Here is a 26,985-nt window from a genome sequence, read left to right as displayed (position 1 = left end):
AATGAGGGATAATATGCTAAGTAAGTTTTTCTTGTAAGACGTTATTTAAAATTATATTAAGAATCCCCCCTATATGAAACATCTTTAAAACATACAAAAATTGAGGAAGACTTTGAACATATGTATTGGTATGTGTATTCCAGCTGCAATGCACTTTACTTTTAATGTAACCCACAAAGCTATGTACCAGCGTACACGGCTAACACTGAAACAATGAAAACTTTACTTTAAAAGCACTTTAAAAAAATATTATTGAATTTGATGTTTTTTCTTAGAGTCTGGATAAGCAAAATAATGATTTTAAAACTCTGAAATGCTCAGTTCTGTTTTGGCTTTATTAGAAGCTCTGGAGTACTTATTTATGATTCAAAATAAGTTATGTAGTATGAATGTTAACCAGAGAACAAGAATTTATAAACTTGGTGAACTAATGCTTATGTAGATAACCATAAGAAAAATTAACTTATCAGTCACCAAAACAATTTTGTTTCCTTTGGTCTAGTAGCAATATGAGAAAGAGTAGATCTTGAAATCCCTTTAGAACTACAAGAAAGGAACATAAATTTATAGTTTTCTGAAAGCAGGTTGTTTAGATATTCTGACTTCTTCCTGCATTAATATATATACTTTTTAGCAGTAATTCTTGCTGAATTTACTGTCCCATTTGGAGCTGTTTAGTATGCTTTCAATGTATTTATTCTGACTTTTCTTGTTCTTCTGAATAAAAGATACCGTATGTAGAATGTAAAATATTCGATAAATTGAGATTAGTTAGAATAAGTAATTTTTAAGTTTTCTTTGTTTTTAAGCTCAGCTTTCTTTTTTAAGAATTCAGTTTTAATGGAACTCTTCTTTTGCACAGCAAGCAGTAAAGGAGAATTTAAGAAGGAGAGAAGCAGAAGAAAAACAAAGGCGTGCTAAAATAGCTAAGGAGAAAGCAGAAAAAGAAAAACAAGAGAGGCAACAAAAGAAAAAGCGTTTGTTAGAAATGAAAACAGGTGAGTAATGTAGAAAATAACTCATTTCATCCAGCATTTTACTGGAAATAAAACTGCCCTTTTTAAATCCAAACATGCTATATAGAAAAGGCACAATAAATGGTTGCTTGTCAACAGTTAAAACTTACATCAAAGTGATTCTTAAATTTTATTTTGTTAACAAGCTTCTCTAGTTTATCTCATTTCCTCAAGGTAGTTTAGAACTTGTAATGTTGCTTGGTATTTTTCCATTTGAGCGCACTGAAACTCGTGCAAAGTTGGTATACCTTGAATCACAAATAAGTTCAGTTATGCTGAGAACCTGTTATAGTACCTGAGAATAAATATTCTTCAAGTCATGAAGCCATTTTTATTTCTTTTAACTAAGATTACATATTCGTGTTGTTCTTTTAAGAGAAGAAGCCCATTCTGAAGTACTGTGGATTCTTCTTTGAATACATCAGTTGTTATTCCAACAGGTCCCTATTGAAACACCTTCAAAGTAACTTCTTCCATGCATTTTTAAAGTTATTCACTTATTCTGTGTTGTCTTTTCTACCAAGAGACTACAGACACTGTAAGTCCTCTGTTAGTAAAGAGGATCTCTGATGATTCTCTATACTGCTGTATTTTATCTTAGATTGAGCTTCTGGAATCCTTCAGAATGATACATGACTTACAGTGTAAATTATCATGAGCTGCTTTCATTTTTTTCTGAGCAGATCTTGTTTAACAGTTTTCCACTCAAACCTTGATTTGCACCTTTGGAATAAATGATTATCTCTTCCACGTTTCACTAATATCCAGAGTAGATGTGTGCCTCGAGGTGTGATACTGAAGCTTTCTATTAAGGTAGAAACCAAGAGACTGACTCTCTGACAAACAAGGAAATGTAAATTTTTTAGAAGTAAATGTGACACTGTTTTAAAGATCAAAGTATGTAGTATAGAAGGCTTGAAAAAGGGTAGAAATAGTGGCTGTGTTCTTGCATGGTTGGAAGTGTTTCAAAAAAGGTTAGTTATTCTTCTCTAAGACATGTCATCAGAATGACTGATAGTGCTTTGGATATACAACTAATAGTCCTTTTGGGAAAACTGAAGTTCTTCTCAGTCTCGTTTTTCCTGTATTTGTGTTTAAACTTTCTGTGAAGCAGGTTCCAGTGTTACAGACTTCTGAGTCACATGCCCACACATGTATATAGGCCTCTGGTAGTTAAACCCACTCCTTCAATTGCTGTGTCTGCGAACTACGTTTGTCATCCAGAAATCATCTAAGTCATTGAGTAAATAGCTACTTTGTCTGTTAGTGGATTGTTTTTGTTTATTTGCTTGTATAGATCACATAAATGTACAGAAAGAGATTTCTTTCCTTTGTTAGCAGCTACTTAAAATCGCTCATCAAATGGGAAAAGAGGATGTTGGAGTCACCTGAAACTAGAAACGTATTGGATCTGATATTTGCTAAATTGGCCATTGCTGCTGTTGGTTTCTTTTTGTTGCTGTTGTTCTGCAGAGCTCTTTGAAAGGTTTCCTGTGCTTGTCACTTTGAATTGTCATTTTAAAAGTCTATTAGAAAACCCAAATTCTGTCGGTGGAAAGCACTTACAGTAGATTTATTTGTCAGGAAGTACTGCAACAATGATATGAAAAGTGGGAGCCTTGGGGGAAGGGGAGGTTGTTTATTTTTTTACTTTGGCAGTTTTATTGCAACCATATTTGCTAAGAAGAATAGCAAAGTCTTTCAAGAAAAAAAAATTACTTTTTTTCCTCCTATTTTCCTACCCACAGCTAGTTCATTGAAAGACTAAGTCTGCTCTTTAAGAATCTGTGAATCAGTCACTAAATGTTTACATCTAACCTGATAACAGACATTTAATCAGGCCCTCCCTCTGTCCAGATATTTAAACACTCCTATCTATGGGTGACAATGTGGTGTAACTGATTTTCTGCTACATTTCATTTCTTTATAGGGTTTCTAGATCAGATATTGGATTTGTAGGAATGTTATTTCAAATGTGTGAATGAAGGCACTCAAAACTCCTCGATGTCACCATCCCAGAAAATATTTTCTTACGTTCAAACAGACACATACTTGAAATAATCTTTATATACTGGCTGATTTTTTAAGGCACTTTTTTAACTTAAGAAATCATAATGTACTCTGCATCTCCACTTTCTATTTTCAGTATCGCATTTTGACTGAAAATGATATGAAGGTTAAGGATGCGTACGTATCACTGTGCTATGTGCCACTTATGACTTTCTTAATGTTTCCATTATACTTTCAAACAGAACTTTATTATTCTGACACTTCTTCATAGATATTATATTTCATTATCACTACAAATTATTTTTTACTTTCAGTCACCATCAGTTCATATTCAAGCAGTCAGTCCTTAATATTTGCACCCTAAATCTGATAAAAAAAAAAAAAAGCCAAAAGCACAAAGCTAATTTGTATACTAGTAGAGATAGCTACCACTGGTTGCTGTCAAGATGGCATGATCAAATTTGAGAGCCCTTCAGCAAGAGAAGACAGAAATAAGTATTTTTTTCTTCTGTCTTCTCTTTCTCTCCCCTCTGATGCTCTAGCAAGGCGACTGAGTTTCTAGACAGTTTCCAACCCTTGTTCTCTTATCCTTAGATTACATGATGTACAGTTCTTCAGAGGGTACTTTCCCAGGCTGTTGCAGTACCTTCAGCTGATTTTTTTTTCTTACTTAGCTGCCAATTCATTCCTCAAATATCAGAACAGTCTCTACCCACAGTTTAAGTTGTGGATTTTTCAGTGACTGTTAATTGCCCAGTAGTGACTACAGTGTGTTCACAGTTCTGGAGCTCCAGTCTTCAGAGTGCCCATTAGTTCAAGGCTTGAACTGCTATTTAGTGCTTAAGCTGGGTTTATGTCATCATCTTGAACTTGTTTTGTTAACCACTGGTCTTGTTTACAGCACAGACACTTAAACCTAGATTTCCCTTTCTTGAAGTACTGTTCTTTGGATTGCTTCATCTCTCACCTGCTTTTAAAATTTATTTGAAGAGTAAGGTTGCCGTTTTTATGGCGTCACCTTCTGTTGCATGAGGCAGTTCATGTCTTCTATAAGTAAAAAAAGTTAGCTATTTGGGTAATATTGCTGACTTTTTTGCCTTCAGAAAAAGCTAAGAACTATAAAAGAAAAATTTGAATTTTATCTAGCTCAGACGCATGTAGTGTACTAGGAGCTTATCACACCAGGTTAGCACTACATAGATTGTATTAACGCAAAAAGAAAGTCATCCCAAATTTAAGATAACTTCTGATTTTTAAATTCTGGGTCGATACAATCATTTCATCAGTACTAATTGATGCAGTTCAAACTTGAGAACTGAGGTGGTCCTACAATAGACCAGCCTTCTTCTGAACTTTTAATAGTCTCCTTAGCCTTTGTTTTGCCTTAGTTGTACGAATGACAACCTTGACATGTAGATCATAATTTACACGCTGTCATCCATACTTCTGCATCAAACTGCCTTTATGTGGTGATTTTCTAAAATTAGGTAAATATGCACAGTGCGTGATAAACCTTCATAAAGCTTTTGCTTTGAGTTTTAAAATATCTAAACTATAAATATATTCATAGTTCCTAAAATGTAAAATATATTTAGGATTTTATGAATATTTTGAAAAAATATAGACTTTCTAAAGATTATCTAAATTCAAACTTCTGCTAATAAGACCATAAAACAAGATTTTTGTTACTAATATGGAGGCCTGTTTTATTCTCTTGCGAGTATTTTTTTTGTCTGTTTTGAAACTTAATCCAATACCACATCCAAATCACATTAAACTATCACATACTATGGTTACAAAGGTAAATAACTTGTAGAAGGGGATCTTTATGTAAATATCACTTGTCTTCATACTATTAACATTCAGGTACATACTTTCTTGTGCTGTTCAGATTCTCAGCAGAAAGCACATCAATCAATTATTTTGATCTTATCACAGTATAAAGAATCCTATAGCTGTGATAACACCAGCTAGATTTATTTTAACATAATTGAGAACTCCATCATTGTGGCGTCTTCATTGTATCCTTCTTTGAATGCTATTTAAATAACAAGTTACACTTTAATCAGTGGTTATTTACAAAGGATGCTCTTTCTTATGCTAAAGCAGTGAAGTGACATCCTAATGATTTCTTAACATTCTAGATTAGAAATCTGATGTTTGGTTTGTTTTCATTGTTGTTTCTCAGTCTCACTTTTATCACAAGAAATTGGTTTAAATCCATGTTTCAGTTGGTTTAGACAGTTATAGCTTAATGTGAAGTCAGTTTTGCAGCATTCCTTTTTGCACAGCTTTTTGTATTTTTTACCTGGTTTAGGGAAAAGGGGGGGTCATGCATTTCACAGATTTGCTAGGAGTGTTTTATGCTTTGATTCTTCTTTATTACTGTCAGCTACGTTGTGAAATATGAATATTTTCATTTATTGAGTAGTGCTCTGAAAAGAAAAAAGGCACCAAGTATTCTGGCACTGACAGTTTAAACAATGAAAACTGTAAACATAATTAAGTAATTAAAATTCTGGTTCCATCAGATAAAATGAAACAGCAGCAGCACTACCTATATTAATAGTTACCCTCAAAGACCCCATTTTCGCTGTCTAGCGTAAGTTCATAAGGCCTCCATTTTATTAATTTCATCTCACTGGGAAAGGAGAATCAATAGTTCTTAATAGTGTTCCTTCCCTCTGAGGGGAGTGAAGGATTGCAAATGTTGCATGTTGTAAAAATCAGTTTCTGATCCGTAACAACTGAAATGTCATCAGTGATTTCTAAGATATGTTAGTAATCTGTTGTCTCTGGGGTAATTTTCCTCAAAAACCTCAAGTTCTGGACAACTGTAGGATTATTGTTAGATCTTATGCATTTTGGTATAAATGTTTTGTATGATTAAATGTACTGTTAAGCGGGAAAAGTTCTAATAATCCTATGTATGAAGAAATCCTGAAGGTATGATTTTGATATCGGACAAGTATTTTGTGTAAGGTCTCTCTAGAGAGTTCTTCCTTTCAGAATTTTCCTACTGTTGATAACTCTTCCTAATTGTACCCTGACTTTTAGTTGCACCACTGATACTTACATGGATCCTCTTCACCAACGGGATTCCTGAGGCAACATTTCTGTCATACAGATTTATTCTTAAAGACTGGTTTTATCATGAAATCACTGCTGAATGAATCTGTTCTGTAACTGAGGAGCACAACTTTTTTTCTCTTTAATTAAATAACAATGAGCAGAATGACTTATGGGACTGTATATCATTGTCTAATTGCTTACTAATATTAATACTCTGTGGGAAGTTAACAGTAAACTCAGGACAAACTTGGATTGTAAGTTTAATTTTGCTTTATACCACTTGAAAGAGAGAAAAGAAAGAAAGGAGAGGAAGAAGGAAAATAAAAAAAAAAAAAGAAAGGAAGAAAGGGTGAAAGAAACAGAAAGAGAGAGAGGAAGAAAGGGAGAAAGGAAGAAAGAAAGGAAGAAAGAAAGGAATAAAGATGACCCGTGCACAGTGAACAAGTTGTGACAAAAACTGACCATGAATCCACAGGAAAGGAGACTTAGAAGACATGAGCTGATATGTCACTAAGCATAGAGCTTGTTGTTGAGCTGCAATTGTATTGCCTTGTCAGAAAAGCATAAATTATTGAAAGCAGATGTTCCCTCAAGAATATTTGTCATGTTTGTACTTGAAAGTAATGCAGAGAATGATAAATATGCAGGTATATTTCATTTTTTAAAAATAACCTGAAAAACAAAGTGCAGTACATCTTCAGAGGCTGCATCAAAATTGAGATGCAGCAAAAACCTCAATGGATCTCACACTGTAGGATGTTCAGGGAATTAGATACTTGTAGTACAAAAAGGAATAGAACTGATCAGAGTGTATATTAGTTAAAAACCAACCAGTAGTGGTCACAAGTCATATTCTAGCAAGATCTCAAAGGTGCTAAATATTCTGAAACATACAGTAAGTAGTTTATGCGCTTGCTGGTAATCCATACACTCAGAATGCAGCAGTTATTGTTCATTTGTATGAAGTATTTGTATAAAGCTCCAAAAGAAACCAAAAGGTTTAGCATAAACAATTTTTTTTTCTGAAAATTTTACTTGAAGTGAAGCCTATGGAGCTAGTAGCAGAAAGGCATGTGGGAAATTCATGTTAATACAAAGCCATGGGAAAAAAAATAATATTGAGAGTGAAAGAAATAGTCAAAGCAAACAGCACTTTTTAAAAAAATATCAACAGACTTCACTTTATTGACCTTTGCGCTCATAAGATTTTTCATTTATGCTGTAGCAGTAAGATTTTTAAACAAATGTGATTAAAATGCTTCAAACTTTAAAGGATACGCCTTTAATAACAATGGGAATCTCTGAAGCCATCTTTGGAATTCATAGCTCTTACATTTTGCAGGTATGCAGATAGCAGGTTTCGGTTAGAGCAGATGTTTCCAGGACACTGATGCCTGTCCTATTTAACATCTTTATTGATGACCTAGATAAGGGGTTTGAATGCACCTTTAGTTGGTTTGCAGGTGACACCAAGTTGGCAGGAAGTGTCTATCTGCCTGGAGGTAGGAAGGTCCAACAGAGGGATGTGGACAGGCTAAACCACTGGGCTGAGGCCATTGGGATGAAGGTCAAGAAGACCAAGTGCCTGGTCCTGCACTTTGGCAACAACAACCCCAGGCAATGCTACAGGATTGGAACAGAGTTGCTGGATGACTGAAATGGACCGGCGGATGTTGGTTGATGTTTGGCTGAACAGAAGCCAGCAGTGTGCCAAGGTGTCCAAGAAGAAGAGCAGTGGCATCCTGGCTTGTATCAAATATAGTGTAGCCAGCAGGAGTAGGGAGGTGATGGTCCCTCGAGTACTGTGCTCAGTTTTGGGCCCTTCACTACAAGAAAACATCGAGGCTTTGAGCATGTTCAGAGAAGGGCAATGAAGCTGGTGAGGGATCTGGAACACAAGTCTTACGAAGAGCAACTGAGGGAACTGGGATTATTTAGTCTAGAGAAAAGACAGCTCAAAGGAAGACCTTATTGCATTCTACAACTGCCTGAAAGGAGGCTGTGTTGAGGTGGGGGTCAGCCTCTTGTCCTGTGTAACTAGCTATAGGACTAGAGGGAATGTCTTCAGGTTGTACCGGGGGAGGTTCAAGTTGGATATTAGGAAATATTTCTTCTCTGAAATAATGGTCAGGTGCTAGAGTGGGCTGCTCAGGAAGGTGGTGGAGTCACCATCCCTGGAGGTGTTCAAGGAAACTTTAGATGTTATAATGAGGGACATGGTTTGATGGGGAAATGTTGGTGATTTGTGTATGGTTGGACTAGATGATCCTTGAGATTTTTTCCAACCTTGATTCTCTGATTCTATAATTTCTACTCCAAATACGATCCCTTGCCTCCTCCATAAGCAGGGACATATTAAAGTCCTCTTTAATCTCTCACATGAACTACTTGTAAACGTCTTTTATTCTTCCTGTTGGTTTTTTTTCCCTGAATCATCAGAAGTTTCTTCTTTCCAGTGGCAACAGAGGGAAGGAATCAATATAATTACTAAAGCATAACTTTCATTTCTTCAGTCTAAGGCTGTAAAAAAACCAAGAACCTCTTCTGTCATTGTTGGAAAGCTAGCAGAAGAGAAGGTCATGTCGCTGACTCTTCTTTCACACTGAGTCTGTTATTGCTTCTGTTTCTATGCTGTTCACTGTGACACTTATCTTCACTAGGCAATACAGCAGTGGTTTTGCAGAAGTACGATGTTGTTATTGCATACCAAAATATTTGTATTCTGAAGCTTGCTAACAAAAATTACATAATTTCTCTAGCAGCATCTATTTATTGAAAACCGTTAAATGTAAACACAAAGCCTTTGAATCATAAACTGCTGGAGACCAAGACAGCATCCTGACATATTTCATCTTCAATATTAAAATGTGTTTATCTTGTCCTCCTTATAGATATTTGCTGTTGGCTGCCAACAGACAAATGCAGGGTTAGGTGGACCTCTGAGCTGATTCTCCCTGGCATTCTTATGCGCTTACAGCTGCTAAACCAAAAGGGCCTTGCCTACCCAAAGCTTCATGGAAGATTTCCTGTGTCTAAGCTGAACTGTGTCACCAGTCAGAATGCTCTCACTCCACAAGTGAGAAATTAGGTTGTACCGGAACTTGTTAAGTTTCTTCAGTCTCTCATCCCTGTAACATAGCTGTCAGTGTGAGTGATCATTGTTTATATTTTCTGATGTATTAGTCATTTATAAGTTGGAATGGCAATAGTATTGTGTTTTTCTATACTCAGTGAACTCCTTTGGAGGCAAACGGTAACAAAGAAACAGATGTTCATAGGCATCCCCACATATAGAAGAATATCTGTAGCTGAATATAATATGCGAAGCTAATTTCACATGAGAATGCAAATAGAGTGGTTCTAACTACTTTCTAAATGAAATTGTAATTTGCAAGTCTCTGCTAATAGATCTTTTTTGTTTGTTTTTATGTTTTTTACTCTGAAATGACAGCGCTGGAAGTACTTGTTCTTGGCTAGTCCGAGACTGCAATCTTGTCAATGTCATCCAATTTGAGCTGTAATGTGTAAAGAAAACAGAGAAGTCATGCATTAACAGTAAAAATTTGACTGACCTCTTTGTATGTAGCTGATTTTGCTCTGTCAGTTGTTCAGCCAGATCTTCACCAGATCTTAATCATAGAAAACAGTGCATAAACATGGTCTGTTTAATTATAAGTAATTAAATAGAAGTAACTAAAACAGCATTTTGATTAATTTTGCAGTTCTGTTTTTCTACTAATAAGGTAGAGTATCACAAATAAACAAAGTGGGTCAAAAAAGTCTAAGACCTTAAATTGACTTTCTGAATATATTATTGGGTGATGTAATAAAACACTTTAGTAGGATATCCTGTGTTGAGTAGGTATTATATGGAGGTAAACTATTTTATTTTCAGATCTTCTATTTTTAGTCTCTGATGATATAGTAGAAAGGTAAGCTACTATTTAATGTAGCCATTGCAGTTACAGGGAACTTGTTCTATTGTTTGACTTCTCTCAACGGGAAAAAAAAAAGATAGTTAAATGCAATTTCTTGGATTTCAGTTTGTTCCCATTGCCCTCCTGTCTTGTCTCTGGGCTCCTCTTTGATGATTCTGGCTCAGCCTTCTTTACACCCCACACCTCCCATCAGATGTTTAAACACATTAACAGAATTCTCACTGAGCACTCTCTTCTCTGGACTTGAAGAGTCTCACCTTTCTCGTCACAGGAGAAATGCTGCAGCCCAATAATCACCATACCCCTTGACTGAATTTGCTGTTATGTCCATTCCACTCATCCTCCAGATGTGTCTCACCAGCACTGAGCAGAGGCAGTGGATCTGCTCTGAATGGCTGGCAGTGTTCTTCCTCAGCTTTCTCTGGCCCAAAGGCACGCTGCTGACTCATGGTTATTTTTTCACTTTCCTTTTTTGAGTTTCGTTAAGATTCCTGTCTGCCTATATCTCCAACCTCTCAAGGTTCCTCTGAGTGGGAACACAGCCATCTGGTTCACCAGCCATCCCTCTGAATTTTTTACTATATGCAAACTTGCTAAAGGTGCTCTCTGTGTCATCATCCAGATTGTCAAGGAAGATGTTATAGTATTGGCTCCAGTATCAAATCCCAGGGTTTGCTACTTCAAAGGCTTGGCATTCAGTTTGTTCTTTGCGAAGACCAATTTACTCCATGAAATCTTTTTGTGATTCTCTCAGAAAAGCTTGCTGTGGCAAGCTCTTATTGGATCTAGAATCAATTTAATTGATTCCTGATAACATCAGTGGAAAGGGTATTACAGTGGCTATCATCTGCTGTCACAAAAACAATGAAATCTGTAGAATTGCAATGAACATAATTTTATAGTTTTTTTTTCACAAAGTTTGGGAATAAGATGATTTCACTCTGTTTGATTATTTAAATGGGTAATTGGGATCCAACTGAGCTGCAGAAATAGGTACCGCACATCACCGAAGTTTTCTTTTTAATCACTTATGCAGAACCGCTTCTAAAAGCACGTTTTACTTTTTGGTTTTCTCTGATATGAATTAAAGAAGTTAAAATGTTACCAACCTTAATTACAACAAACAATCTTTAAGGATTTGTGAATGATGGAAGCTTGCATTTCACTTTTTTTTAATTTGTTGGAACTTATGTCCAGCTTTCATTCATGTGCTCAGAGCCACAAACTATGTATCCCATGAAATCACTGTATGACAACTAAATGATGGGACAATTTTAACAAGAGCAGACAAGGTAGAATGAAACCAACTCTCCTCTGCTAGAAGATTTATGGAATTAGGTGCCTCAGTCATTAGGTGAAATCATATTTTAATGGTATAATTTCTAGGGCTATAAAGTACTAGCGCAGGCTTACTGCTTTGTGTTGGGCAACAGTAAGAAATTGAACTCTTTGTATTCCTGTGAGGAATACAAAGACTGTTACTGTGACTCCTGTGAAGTATATACCTGCTGTTTTGGGAAGGGTTGGTATATGGTTTTTTCCTGAAGTTGCCTCTGAGGAAAAACAATTGAATAGCAGCATTCCTGCCAGAAGCTGAGTTTAACACTTTGATTATAAAGGCAAGGGGAACTGTCCTTTCAGCCACTCCATCCAAGACATACTTGTCAGCTATTTCAACCTTGCACTTGTACATCAGAAGTTTTATTTTCCTCATGTATTGTAACAACATTCTTACAGGAGCTGATTAGGGTCAAAGGAGCACTTATGAGTTATTGCTCTAGTACATGCAGCATTACTGAAATTCCACCATTTTTTGGACAGAGTTAACTTTCACATCCACCCACAATTTCTGTGTAAGATTGTATGAAATTCCATTTTACAGTTTTGGGAGGTCACAATAATGCACATTTTGAAACAGTTCTTTCTGTGGACAAGGAAGTTTCTTGTATTGTTGCATTGACAGTATGAGCTTTCATAAGGGCTCCTGCCCTGTTCATGTGTAAGTCTGAGAGGCCTAGAAAGTTGTTTCTGTAGTATGAATATTTCACAGAATCTTATTACCTGAGAATTTTTTAATGGAGCTCACTCCTGCGTTGATGGCTTCAGTTACCACCCTCTCCATGTTCTACTCTCCAGAGATTAAATATCCAAACACTATACCATTGCTAAAACTTGACTCCAGTGATATTTGGTCCTTCAGTTTTTACTTGAGACCTTTAATCAGTTGGGCATTCCTTTGTGGGATGTACTCTTACAGTCAATCGTTATTCAAGCAAACCTACAGTAGAGCACTTGAAAGAGAAAAAATACATATTTTCTTCTGGCAGATGTTTTTTTTTCTTAGATCTCTCCCTAATCAACACTTAAGAGTAATAGATAACACTGAAAAGTTGTATCTTTTTCTCTGTTGCATGGAATAATCTGGTATATATCTGCTTTTGTCTGAAGATTGGTATTAACTTGCATCAGAAATTTTATTATATTATAATGAAAAACCTAATGTGGATAAACCTAGAAGGAATTAAATTCCATTTCATCAAAAATTGGGCATTATTTGAACTGAATTATATCCTGAACTGAAGAGGAAAAAAACACACAAACAAAAAAAAAAAACCACCCATAACAGTTTATATTTTAGTGGGGGAAAAAAAAAAAAAAAAAAAAAAGAAGAAAAAGGCATTTATTTTGCTAACTCCTAAATTATGAGACCAGGACGTGATTATTCAGACAAGAACAAACGCAGTAGCTTCAGTGCCACGAATTTATTTTTCAATTGTATAAAAGCCAGAATGCTTCCATGATACCTGGAATTTACTTCAAAGATGATGTCAAGTCTCTGCTATTTCAGTTAACTTGATGAGTAACCCCTGAGTTCTTGCACTCTTTTCCTTCTGTTGCATTTGTGAAATACTAAGATGTGGTTTTACACTGCCATGACAGGCAGCCTCCACCATGCTGATCTCTCACCTCTCCTCAAAAAAAGTGGTGTGAGAAAAGATGATGAGAAAATGGTCATCAATAAGGGCAGGGAGATCATGCACCAATTGCTGTCACAGGCAAAGCAGACTCAGAATAGGGAGATTAATGTAATTTATTGCCTATTACTAACAGACTAGGGTGATGTTAACAGTATGGGTATTAATAGCTATTTATACGACCTCATGGAAGGTGGTGTAATCAACTGCTGACTTAGGCATCAGAAACCAGAATTTGGAGCCTAACTCAAGATGTAGAAGTTTGAAAAACAGTGCTACTGGATGTTTTGGTACAGAATAGCAACCATGAATGTTTTTATTTGCAGTCATTCAGATAAGAAAGAAAAACAGATAGTACCCTTAAACATGTTTCAGCTATGCGACAAAATGTTGGTTTTGCAATATTTCCATTCCATTATTTGAAATATTTAATATTTTTTTATACAATTTGTCTTTTTTTTTTATAACAGATTATGCACTATTTGTACTTTTTTCCCACTCAAACTGTTATGTTTTTGAAATAAGTATGGAATCCATAATAGTCCTATAAAGGCTTAAAAAGAAAAAAGATGACATGCTGAAATAGAATTGAAAGCAATTTTTTTTCTTGTTATTACTACTTCCTAAAGCAAAGCTTATGAACTCTTCTTTCATAAACAGTTATGGTATTATTTTGAAGACAACAATATTATTGAGTATTTTTTGAACTGCTGCTTATAACTTTCCTCCAACATTCACGTACTTTAATGGCTTGTTCCTCAAGCATCACTTTAAACTGAAACATTCACTGATTGATTTCATTTGAGATGTGAATATTAAGAAACAGATAGGAAAAAAAAAAGTTAAAATAACAACAAAGGCCACCAAGAAGATGTATATGAAATCTGAGTAATATTTTTTAAGTAAGCTAGTTACTGTACTGGTCCTCTGGTCTCGAAGGAGGAAACTCCATTGTGGCAATATTTATCATTATTTAATTTATATTGTTTAATATTATTTAATTTATACTAAATTCAAAGCAAGAGAAAATCTATATTTCAGTCTTTACTTATATTCCTCATCTGCCATGTATAGCATAGAAAATAAATGGTGATCAGTGTTATGCAAAATTATAAAATATTGCTAATTTTCCATTATTTCTCCCTGTGTGTAGATCTTTAAGTCCAGTAGTTGACTCCATAGAAAAAAGACAAGAAGTGAGGATGTTCTCAGTTTATAGTTTTGATATTTTGAGGGCCAGCATCTTGGAGTAGTAGCAGATGAAATACCACAAAGAAGAATGTTCTTCTTAGGGGGAATATATTTAATAGAGTGGTCAGGCACTGGAATGGCCTGCCTAGGGAGGTGGTTGAGGCACCATCCCTAGCGCTGTTCAAGAAGCGTTTAGATGAGGTGCTAAAGGATTTGATTTAGTAGTTGGGTGGAGATAGTGATAGGAGGATAGTTGGACTAGATGATCTTATAGGTCCTTTCCAACCTTATGAACTTATGAATAAATTCCAAAAATGAAATAATAATCATTCCTTGAACACAAATGTACATACAGAATTATAGAAATTAAAGAGGGGGTAATAGCACAAACAAAACATAAGTGCGTATGAAAATCTAATTTAATTTTGAGTCAATGATTCAGATCATCTGCAATGAGTTATAAATATGTTTATATACGTGTTTCTGTAGATTATTTTGGAAAAAAAACCCCTTTTTTTTAATATTTAATGACATTTTTCTGGTGAACTTCAGAGCTCACATTTTGAGTAGAAATGTATTCACTGTTAGTAATATCTGCAGAATCATGTGATGCGTCCAAGCTGCATGTTGACCTTGGGAGTTTAGCCTAGTGAGACATAATGAGATTTCTGTCATGTAGTTAGTTCTTTATTACTCTGTGGAGATTTTTCATTGTACAGGAAATCCATGGGGTTGTGGGGTTTTTTTTGTCCTCAGAGATGTAGAAACAAAGGATGAATTAGTTTTTCTGATATACTTATTTGAGGAAATATAAGTAATGTTTTTAATGCTTGTGTTTAATTATAACATCATGATAACATTCTTAATTCTTTCAGAAGGATATTATACCCAGATGTATAATCTGATGAGAAGAATTTTCCTGGGCTATGGCAGTATTGACCACAGGTCATTAAGTATAAAAGGAAAATGGCTTTTGATTAAAGCTACCTATAGATACCATTTCATATCCTACTTAGTCCAATATTTTTCCTTCAGCTTCCTGCCGAGAAACAATTTCAATTTTTATAACAATAACTGAAATGATCTCTTTTGTCTAATACAGCAAATCACTTAAGGGACAGCTCTTGAAAGCTGACATGAAACTGAATATTTGCAGTTGCAAAAGGGTACTGAAATGAAAATATGAGTGAAATGACATTTCATTTAAAACTACGGTTGAGAAAGAGGAATGTGAAATGAATGAAATAAAATGTGCAATTGACAGAAGACCATATCCGTTCTGTTTTGTTGTTAGAGAGCAGTGTTCTGAATATTAAAATTCTGGTTAAGTTTGAAATAACTGATTTTAATACTATTACAAGTGTCTTCTATTATTCTTGTTTCTTATTGTTAATATTATTTATGCTTTGATCTTGCTGTGGTTACCCAGGGGATTCCTTTCCTTTCTCTTACAGAAGGTGAGGAGACTGGAGTGATGGATAGTCTGTTGGAGGCCTTGCAGTCAGGTGCAGCTTTTCGAGATCGAAGAAAAAGAATACCCAGGGCTAAAGGTGAATATTCTATTTTACATTTTATTTTCAAGACAAAGCTAAAATCATTATGGGTCCAGTGCTCAAAAGGCTTTTGGATTTAATTCCTTCTTGCAGTGATATCTATGTATCAAGGACATTCAGGGCCATTTTGCTTCTGTCTGTAGTGCTCTGGTGATCAATGTACTGAAATTAGTGTAGCCTGATGGTTAAAGCTCTTCCATATATCCCTGTATACTTTAAATTTTAAGGATTTATAGTAACAACCACTGTATACAGGAGGTAAAAGTCATCTTGTCCTGCCGGTGCATCGGTTTATTCCACTGTAGCTTTTCACCTAGAAATATCCAACTTTCAAATATTTCTGCTTGCTCATGTTGTTACATTAATCCATCCAGTAACTTTCAGAGGGGTGTTTATTTTCCTTTGTTTTCTTGCTCTTGCAGACGTACCACAAAATCTCAGTCCAACTACACAGAGGCCTGTGCTGAAAGCCTGTAACCATGGTAATGAGCCATATTCATGAATTGCACGCTCTTTTTAACTTAGCTTATGTAGTTGATCTGCGTTTTCAAAAGACTGCTGTGATATTTTCTGTTTTCTATACTAGTGGAATACTAAAACAACATTGGAACCTTGTTGTTAAGATTGACATGAATATTACACCATGAAAGAGTACTTGTTGCTTGTCTTGTAAAGCTCTTCTTTTTAAAGTTTATTTATTTATTTATTTGAAACTTGATTATGTTTTTCAATGGAATTTTACAAACCTTAGGAACAGTAATGCAAGAATTTTCAATATTTTATGTACTATGTAAGAAAGCAAAGGTTGTAGAACATTTTAAGTGTTAAATATTTATGATACCAAGTTAGATAACCTTTTGCATTCATTCCTTTTGTCTTGGTTTTCTTGGTGTTTTAGCTGGAATAGTTTAAGCTGTCATTCACTGAAATTTTTCAAAACTGATGTTGGATCAGTGAAGTAAGGAAATTAATTATTTCATGGAATAGTGAGGGTATGTGTGTTTTTTAGCTTTCCTAGATGACGTGCAGAACATTTTTATGTTAGCTGTCTTTTATCCAAGACTCAGGAATCCAGATTGACTATTTTCAGTGGCTCCTAACCTAGTGGTCTCAGGAAAAGGTTTAATTACATAGTAATTGTATTAAAGAAAAATTTTCATTAACATTAAAAAGAAAAAGCAAAAGTCTTCATTTTGTAAGCAGAATGAATTATCTTTTGATACTTAAATACACTGCATAATTTAAAAAGGCAGATGCAGTCACACTGAGGATATTAGCTATACCTCATGTTTCTTATGTTTTTATTTCTTAAATATGTACGGCAGACAAAAAGACCATATAGATTTTGTCATGATTAAACTGAAAGTCAAATAATCTAGAGCCAGAAAGACAGGTGAAAGATAATTTAATTCACTTCTAGGAATTGGCCCAAGGAGGAATGAAGTATATTTGGCAAGTGCTTGTCTGGCACATAACATGCTGATATTTAAATAATGACTACAGAGCACATCTGAATTTTACCCTGTAAGTTACCACTTGTAGGAACAGTTATGTTGAAGTTCACAGTTGCTATACTGTCTACAGGCAGTACAGCTTCCATTTTCAAACATGAGGACAAAGTTTTTTGTTTCAGGTTAAAAAAAAAAAAACAAGAACCCAGAACTTCAAATTGTGCAAAGTGTGAGAACCAATTTGTACAACTGATGGATATAATCTGGTACTTAGGTTCGTTTCAAGATCAGATGCTTGTTCTAGAAAAGTAAAATCAAACTCTTGGATTGCTTTAAATTTAGCTGTTTTTTCAATAGAACATCTTGAGACAATCTGATTCTGATACATTTTAGAATGAATGCAGCTTTTCTTGAGCCTGTCTTATTTTTTTCAGGAACAAGATAATACATTCCTAATCTTTCTTTTAAGGAATTAAGAATTAAGTATGTTGTTGTGTTGTTGGCAATTGCCACAGTATCTATATGTTGCATCTTGTCTTGAGCCAAACAAAGCACTGAACTTGATGTTACTTCTGGTTAAGTATATGGGCATTAATTATTTTGAGTTGATCTTGTAGATTATTATTATTTTTTTTTAATTCAACTGTTGAAAGCCTATGTAGGTAATCTGTGAATTTTCTGTCTGATCATTTATTTTGTTATTAGGAAATTGGAAATTGTGTAGATAGCATATTAACTAGAATGTATGATAGACTCTGAGTAGCAAAGATTGTTTTTAGTAACCTCACTGAAGTGAGTAGTGTGGGCACTCAAATCAAGAAGAACAAGGCTTTTTTGATTTTCTGTTACCAAAGAGTTGAACATTTTATGATGACAGGTTTGTTGGTTTTGCTTTTTTTAAGTCTGCTCCTCTTTGTATTTTTTTTTCTTTCACTTCTTGTCTAATGTGGATAAATATGCAGTAACTTATTGTTTCTATGTATACTAGACATAGTGATTTATTTTCTCTAGCTCATAGTATGTATACTGTGTAGAAAAAAAGTCTCTGATTTCAGCCTACTTCAGAAAAAAATTGGAATGTGTCATTAGGCAGAAAGATTGGTTTGGCCTTTAATTGATTGGCTGTTTTTCCCAACTTTTAATTTCAAATGAACTCTAGATTTTGCATCAGTGTGCCAAAAAAGCTACTACCTTAAAATATGTGGAAAGCGATAAAGCACTTTTCTTGTTTGCTTCTTCTGATGAGACTAACAGATTCACTTATAGTGGATATGCTTTATTAATACACATTGCAGATTCATACCTAGAGTGTACTTCTTTTACTCATAATGCAGTCAGATAGAATTACAAGCCATGTGTTGAAATATCTGCCTACTGAATGATTCAGAGTGCAGCAATCTCTATTGGGCAGATGCCATCAAGTTCTAACTAATGTTTTGTGCTTAAAAACAAAATAAAACCAAACAAAACCTGTTCAGACTTTATGGTTAAAGATTTTTCTCTAAAAAAGGGGAAATAAGATTGTACCCCAGCAATAGATACAAAGGCAGAGTTCATATTTCACAGAGAATGGTAAGGGAGAGAAATACAGAGGGAATACCCACTCTCTCTGTAGCTGTGGCAGCAGGAAGGTAATTTATTTCATCATTGCCATCATTATCCTCAGTACAATACTGCTCAAGATACCAAACTACCTCTTAACAGTGAGGCTAAGCCAAGTCTTATTAAAAAAAAAAAATAGTGAAAAACAGGAGGCAACAAGCCTCCTGCTGTTTTTGCTGAAAAACAGCAAACCAGTGCTAAATAGCTCTAGAACTGAGAGTAGAAATATCCTTAAATTAAATAGATTGCTAAAAATAGAAACAAGAGGGAGGAGGAGTAATGTGAGTGGAATGCTGGCCATTGGTTGGTCTGGTTTGTTTGTTTTTTTTGCTGTAATCCATTGATCTCCCCTGAAAACTCTGGTAGTGTTCATTTGGTATTTCTGACTATTAGTTCTCTTGCTACTTCCCAGGGCGGCCTTCTGAGTGTGTTCTTTTATTTTCAGTTCTACTGCACTCTTCTTTTCTTGAAAAGGTTGTCCTTTTTTTTTTTCTATCATGTTGTGTGTTTTTTGTCATTTAATTCTACTCTTATTTCTGTGATCAGAATTAACTTATTAGTACAGATCTTTTCAATAGATTTTTGTTGATGTTGGCATGATTAGAATATTTATTTCCTTTATTTCCATGTGCTGTTTTGTATTTATTTTATTAACAGCTGAATTATGTTTATATTCAAAACTGCCTGATAATGTTACAGTTAGCTGTAAATGAAAATAACAACGAACTGCAGAACTATTGCAGTATATCCTTTCGCTGTATTTGCTAGTCAGAGTAGTGTACATCACTAGTTGAGTTTTAGTATAGAGTTCTACTGTTTTTGTACCTTTGATTCAGTGATATCAAATGTAGGTTTATATTTTGAAAGCAGCATAAAGCACTTAATTGCCAGTGATCAGGATTTTGCACATTATAAGATCTTTTTCAAGCAGCTAATACCTAATGTTCATCTGAGTTTATCAGTTATTTAAAACAACAGTCAACATACATTAGCATCTTGCACATTTATGCCAAGCTAGTTACGTTCACGTACACAAACAAGCACATCTAAGGCAGCAAAGTGCCCACTGCAGCACAGAAAACTGCATTATTAACTAAGTTTTCAGTCAGGCTTTGCAGCCTGTATCAAGTTCTCTGCTGCTATGGCTACACATTTATTTGCAGTAACATTGGCCAAGGTAATGTTATCTGAAATGCATGAATACAAATTCAACGTACAGCTTTGATTGCACGTATGCATATCTCAAATGCAGTGGAAAGTGGTTTTCTTTACAAGGAGGCTAGATTCAAAACTGACAGTAAAGAAGAGCTATAGTAAAATGAAAGTGAAAATGCAGGTTGATTTCTGTGACTTGAAAGGTTGAAAGAATTCTTTCTTTTGCAATCAGTTGGGTTGTGGACTGTGCTTTCAAAGATAACAAGAAGGTCTTCTTTCCAGAATGAAGTCAAACCTTAACTGTAAAGGTAATGATACAGCTTTTTGTTCAGGAAACCTGTGAACAATAGAATAATTTTCATTTGATGTTTAGTCTGAACTGTTTTAAATACCTATGTTAAATGAAATTCTTGCCAACCAATGTTATTCTGATCCTGGCTAAGCAGAAGAAAACCCTTTTTTTCTTATTCAGAGTAGAACTGTCATCTGAGGTTCATCCTAGTGTCTCTTAGCTGGCAATGAGCTAAGATTCATCATAGTTCTCAAAATCAATAGTGCAACCACTTGGAGGTCACTGTTCTATTTGAGCACTGCTTTGAATTTAATTGTTCATTAAAAAAAAAGTGTATGTTGCTGTGTTTTCCAAAATTGCAGGCAGGAAACACTAAGAAGTACCTAGCACTGGAGAAACACTGAAGACTGAAAGTTTTTCCCAGTACATATTTCTTAACATGTAGCCCTGAAGATGCATTCTTGAACAAAATCAGTTCCTCATGGTAGACACGTGTTTTAAGAAATTATTGATGGTAGCCTGGTTTTCATTCTGAGCTCAACATTTAGGTAGATGTTTTTAACTCACGTACGGAAAGAAGAAGATAACGTTTTTGTAAGGATTTGTGAAGTTTCACTCAGCAGACTTGTTTTCCTCCACAGAATATCTGTAGGCACTGTTATAAAACAAAAATATTTACTAGAATTTCTCTTGTAAAAAGAAAAGGAGTTCTCAATTACTTCCATCTGAAGACCAAATCTTCACTTCAATATTGACTTCAAAAGTCAAGTAAAATTTCTACTTATTCTAACAGAAATAATTTCCCTGAAACCACGTACAATGTTTATTATAATTTATTTTTTTTCTGGCTCAAGCAGCGGAGTTCAAAGAAATTGTGGCCATAGGAGTAAAGTGTGCATGTGTGAAAAATACTCAGATGAGGGAAGTTAATTTACTTATTTTTACCTGTTTTCTTTAGAACTAATTCTGCATTGGTATAGTTGCATACAGATGCAGACTGTTACAGACATGGCCCTGTAGAGTTAACATTTGAAAATATAGAGAGCATGTTTAATTTTCTTGCAAAGTTTTTAGGGTCTTTATCTAAGGATCTCTCTCTCTTGAAGTGTAATGTTGGAGTATAGAAAGTGTGTCTGAAGGGATGAAAGGCGAAGAGAAGGGTTTTGGATGAAAAATGGGAAAGTTTGATTCTTTCAGAGCCTTTCCAAAAAGAAAAAAAAATAGCAACATCGACATTTTTTAATTGTCTTAAGATTGACATAAAGAGAAACAGAAAATAACCTTTAGGAAAAAAAATGATACAGGTTCTGTTAAGAATGGGAAGATGTACTTTAAGTAAGTAGTAAGTGCATGTTAGTACTCTGAAAAAATTTGGTATAGTGAGAATATTGGCAGTCTATATAAGCCAAACCCGAAGTGTAACCTCTTGGCAACACCCATATTTAGAAAATGTAAAGAGGAATTGTAATCTTAGAAAAAATACCATAAGTAGACTGTCCTGCATATCTTTACCTCTTTGTGTCTTAACATAAAGATAGCGAACATAGTATAGACAAGGAAGAGAGGAAAAGCTTGTTAAGAGTAAGAATTCTTAAGTGCCACCTTGGACCTTATAATGGGACTTGTTCTCCAGAAGTTTGATGAGTTCATTTCTAAAGCGAGATCTTCTGAAGAGTTCAAATTAGACACTCATAACAACTAACTGCTTTCATAAATACCTTGCCAGTGTTCGCTGGTACTCGTGCAATAAGAATGCTCCTTTTAGGAGACACAAGGACGTTTTCTGCAAGATAAGAACTGCAGCAAAGAAGTGACATTTGAAAGCACTGACACTATATCCCATAATTGCACATATAGTAAATGTCAGCTTCGTAGTCATCTGGCTGGGTAACCAGATTTCCAAAAGGTACTACAGGCAGGTTATGTATTCAAAGCAGTCCTCTGAATATGCATCAGTGGACAATCTTAAATCTGCAAAGGGAGCTGTAAATTACCAACAATTTCCCCATATTTGTCTTTCCTTTGTTTAGTCATGCAGAACTTTCATTTGAAGACGATTACTGAGCTGATCTATATAGTAAAGTGGTTCTGTCACTTCTCAGAGTACTTTTCAAGTCTCTTCCGTATTTGTTTAACAAAGCTTTAGGTATAAATTTACCAGGCCTTTTCACTTCTGTTTATTATTTTCTGAACATTAAGAATAAGTGGTATCTAAACTCCTGAAGCTTTCTTCAAATGCTTTAGAGACACCGATCCAAATAGAATAAATAATATATGTATAGTCTGAACAGCAGTCACAGTTCTCATTATATTGTTACATATATCATTTTAAAAGGATTGCCTTTACTTTCTTTCACTATGTTGGGTTGTGAGATTTCAATAGCAAGATGTTAGAATTGAGTTTTGTCCAGTTAATGATACACTAGGGACAAAATCTTAGATTGATATGGTGTATCGATCGTGAACTGAGTCTTTTGTGACTAAAGCAGTGTCTAGTAAATGCAACAGCTTTCATTCAGTATTTCAAAAGATGTAGAAAGCACAAAACATTACACATCGAATTCTTTAAGCACACTTAATTCATCTTTCATTGCCATGTAAGTGAATGTGTTCCCTTAGTGTTTTTTTCCTCCTTTGGGATTATTTAGTTTCATTTTCTAAGTGGTTGTTGCTACAGAGCAAAAATGTGCAGTGTATAAGAAATATTGGAGTTGTATTTCTTCCTGATGTTTGTCATTGTAAGTCAACATTCAGGAAAAGCACAAATAAAAGACATTAAAAGATGCAGGAAAAGCAAGAGTATCCTAGTATCCTATGCCTTCTTCCTTTTTTTTTTTTTTTAATTTTTATTTTTTGGAGTAGGAACACTTGGAAGCTTTACTTTCAAGTTTTGGAGTACTCTAAAGGGAAATTTGCATTTAAGATGAACCAGAACTGGTGGCTGTGCCTGTAAGTTGCTTGATAAATGTGGTATCGTCTTTGTTTCATCCCAAAAATAGATAAGTCTTGCATATTTCCATCGCACACGCCTAAGGCAAAATTCATATCAACCTCCCAGCAAAACGTTGAGAAGGCTCAAGAGACTTTCTTGGTGCTGCCTATTTAAAGATCATGAGTGGCAAAGGCAGTAAACATAGGGCACAAATAACAGCTTTCACGTGAATGTCAGAAGGAAAGATGATAGCCAGGATGATCTGGAGTAGTGCAAAACAGTCTATCATTAGTTGGTTAGATCCTATTAAAATGATTTGGGAAATTACTCATAATTTTTCATTGCAATTCATCATTGTCTACCTTAAACTGTTTATGAGATAGTAAAAGTACTAAATAAGGCAGCTGTCAAAAAATTACACAATTCACTTGTGCATCTCATCAATGGGCAACACTTTTGTGAATGCATTACTCTTGCAATGTGATATTTTCACATCTTCTGACTTTCTGCTTTCAGTTTACACCATGTGTACAGTCTATGTTACAGTAACACGTTGCCTGCAAATCTTACCCATTGCATTTCCTTAAGTTCACGTAACTTACAAATCCAAAATGAAAGGATATGATTTAAGCATATTCAGGGAAGAATATTTGGATTTTGAAGAAAATTGGGCTTACGAAGAATGTATTCACTTTCATTGGACATTGTAGTTTGACTTGTTCTTGACATGGAATCAATCATAGAATCATAGAGCCATTAAAGACCATCTAGTTCCAACCCCCCTGCAGGGACAGGGGCACCTTCCACTAAATGAAGTTACTCAAAGCCCTTTTCCAGTGTCTCATAGCATGAACAATTTCTTCATTGTATCTAATCTAAATCTTTAATTTTAGAGCTGTTTCCCTTTGTCTTATTGCTACATGTCCTTGGAAGAAGTCTCTTCTTTCTTATGGGCTCTTCTCAGGTAATGGAAGGCTGCTGTAAAATCTCTTCAGTCTCTTCAGAGTCTTCTCAGGTTGAAGAACCACAACCCTCTCCACTTCTCTTCACAGGAGAGGTGCTCCAGCCCTCCTTTGGACTCAGTCCAACAGGTCCATGTCCTTCTTATGTTTGGGGCCCCAGAGATGAATGCAGTACAGCCATTAGGGTCTCAGAGCAGAATGGGAGAATCACCTCCCTTCACCTGCTTACTATCCTTTTGATGCAACCCAGCATATGATTGGCTTTCTCACAGTGCCATCTCACAGTGAATTTTTCATCCACCAGTACACCTTAAATCCTTCTTCGCAGAGTAGCTCTCCATTCCACTCTCTGCCCAGCCTCCTTAAAAAGCTCCTTAAAAAGAATCAAACCAGTTACCTGTCCCTGCAACATTTATTGTATAATTGCCCTAGCTTTTCAAAATTGATGTTTTTTAAACTGAGTTTTAGAAAGCTAAGTTTATTCTATGTTGTATTTAAGCTTGCAGCCCTTGATTCACTTTCTCCTTGTGACATAAGAAAATGAAATAACACGAAAGTGAAAAGATGACATCAAGAATATTTAGTGTCATTAGCAGCTAAATAGAGTGACATCACCACACATTTTCAGTACTGGTAAATCATTCTTCCTGTGTTTTTTCTTTTTATCTTTTTTCTCAGTCTTTACACCTATTTCTTTGTATTTGAAAAGAGATGAGTATATCTAGTATGGTACAATACAGTGCGTGTATAGACATTTGAGTTACCTCTAAACAGACACCGTGTCAACTTGAAACTGGATGGCTTTTAGGAACAAATCTGAGGCATCGTGCACACGAACAATGCCAAGGCATGTCCAAGAATTTTGACAGGTATTAAACCACAGAAAAGCAGAATGTGCTGTCATGACAAACAATCTTTTCATAGGCTTCTTTTCTATTTCTTAAAACAGAGTTAAATAATTTAAAAGGGTATGTATTTTCACATCTAGAATCACTTTGTCACTCGGGTTCTTCTTTGTCATTTGAGAACAGATACTGGCTAGGAGCATTGTACTTTGTTAATATGGCTTTTCATATACAGAAAGATGAAAAACATATCAGATAAATCTAAGAACAGGATATGCCTCACATTTTCCTTAATGAAGTGGCTGTTTTAGTTAAATTTGAGATTAATTTCTACACTTCACAAAAATATATTAGTGGGAAATGGTAAAGTTTATGTTAGTGTCATAGGTATTTGTGTTATGGATGGAATTAAATCACAGCTGTTTTGGTATAAACATCTTGGATAAAAGAGCTTAATAAAACCATGGGTAAACTATTTGTTGGAAAATGCCTGCCTAGTGGGACACAAATTAATAGGCTGGTATTTTCATGGTCGGAGCTTCCAGATCCCCATATGCATTTTACTTCAGTCACTGGATTAAAGACTGAATGTTTTCTGTGGCAGGAATCATAATCGGCTTTCCTCATTCAGTATGAATATTTGAATCACTAGGCTCAGTAATGTTTGTTATTTATAGCAGAACTCTGTAAGCAGAGGAGCTAATGAACAGAGGGAATTTTCCAGGGATATGGAGAATACGGTTTAAATTCATGCCCTAAGGGAATAATGGAGTCTGGATGAACCGTAGTTAAATGTAGCTGAGTAAAGGTTTTCATAATCATTTTGAAATGGGTACTTTTTCATACTGTGTTCATAATTATATTTGGTGACTGTTTTTTCCCATTTTTTTAGTTACAAAATTAATGAATTTTTGCCCCGACTCCCGTATGTAAATTAATTGACAAAATTGCTTTTTCTTACCATAAGAACTTTGTCTTGGGAACTGTATCTGAGGACCTATTCTTATTTGAGCATGCATTACTCTTGTTACCAGAGAAGGGAGAGATAATACACTTTTTCTTCCTGAGTTCTAAAATATAAGTATTTTTTCTTCCATCTTTTCCATGAGAAAGTAAAGTTCATGACATCTCTCCTTTCACTCTACCATCATTAGCTGAAAAACTGGGTGAGTCATTGTAGTGATTCCAAACCTGCTGATAACCCACATGAACACAATGCCAAATTAGGCTGATGGGGGAGCATGGAGAGGACTGTTAAATTTTGAAGAATGACATAAGAACTATATCAAAAGAAACAGTGCTTAAAAATTTCTTCCAAACCAGAGCAGTTCCTGTGTGCTTTTGGGTGGTTGTGGGTGGTTTGGTTTGTTTTTCTGTTGTGCTTTTCTTTTTTCCTTTTCCCCAGTTTTCACTCTTTGAATATTGAGACCCTCAGGATCTACTCTGCAGATGTACCAAACATCCAAAACTGTCAGTGAAAAGGGTACGATCAAAGCACTAAACATGTAAAGTGCTTTCTAATGCTAATTAATTGCTTGGGCATATCAGGTGTCCATTTGTAACTGATCTTCTAAAATTAATACATGTATTTAATTTCCTGAAGAATTTTCATATCTCATTATTACAGATACCCAATTAGAGGCCATATGCTTCTTAGATTGGATACAGAGAGGGACGTACCCATCTTAGACAAGAATTAGCTTTTATAAATTGTTAAATAGTGGGTTTAGGTCTCTAATTTTAGTGATCTAAAGAATAGATTTCTCCATGTTTTAGTTCTGTATCTATAATAAAGTTAATACACAGCACTATGGATACTGAAGATAAAACAATAGCTTGAATAGTTGCTCTTCAAGTTAGTATATTCTGTTCTAAGCAAGGAATTAATTAAAAACGAGTTAATTGTATTTCAGTGCTTATGTATGAACATTTGCATTGAGTTTGGATAACCAACCTCCTTTTGTTTTCAAATTCTAGTACCTTGATAATCA

General features: G+C 35.0%; 1 protein-coding gene across 1 annotated transcript in view; it reads left to right on the top strand.

Annotated features, from left to right (window-relative positions):
* DIAPH3 (diaphanous related formin 3) overlaps window positions 1-26,985 on the top strand; it is a 217,649-nt gene that overhangs the window by 137,589 nt on the left and 53,075 nt on the right. Inside the window, exons 24-26 of the mRNA XM_065744007.1 lie at window positions 863-998; window positions 15,657-15,752; window positions 16,178-16,237. Of these exons, the coding sequence (XP_065600079.1) occupies window positions 863-998; window positions 15,657-15,752; window positions 16,178-16,237 (292 nt within the window). The remainder of the gene's footprint in view (window positions 1-862; window positions 999-15,656; window positions 15,753-16,177; window positions 16,238-26,985) is intronic.

Source organism: Cyrtonyx montezumae, unplaced genomic scaffold (genome assembly GCF_038088225.1).
Source record: "Cyrtonyx montezumae isolate F1298 unplaced genomic scaffold, pur_monq_1.0 scaffold_3, whole genome shotgun sequence".
Taxonomy (NCBI): domain Eukaryota; kingdom Metazoa; phylum Chordata; class Aves; order Galliformes; family Odontophoridae; genus Cyrtonyx; species Cyrtonyx montezumae.
Note: the sequence above shows the minus strand (reverse complement) of the source record. Positions and strands in the feature narration are given on the sequence as shown.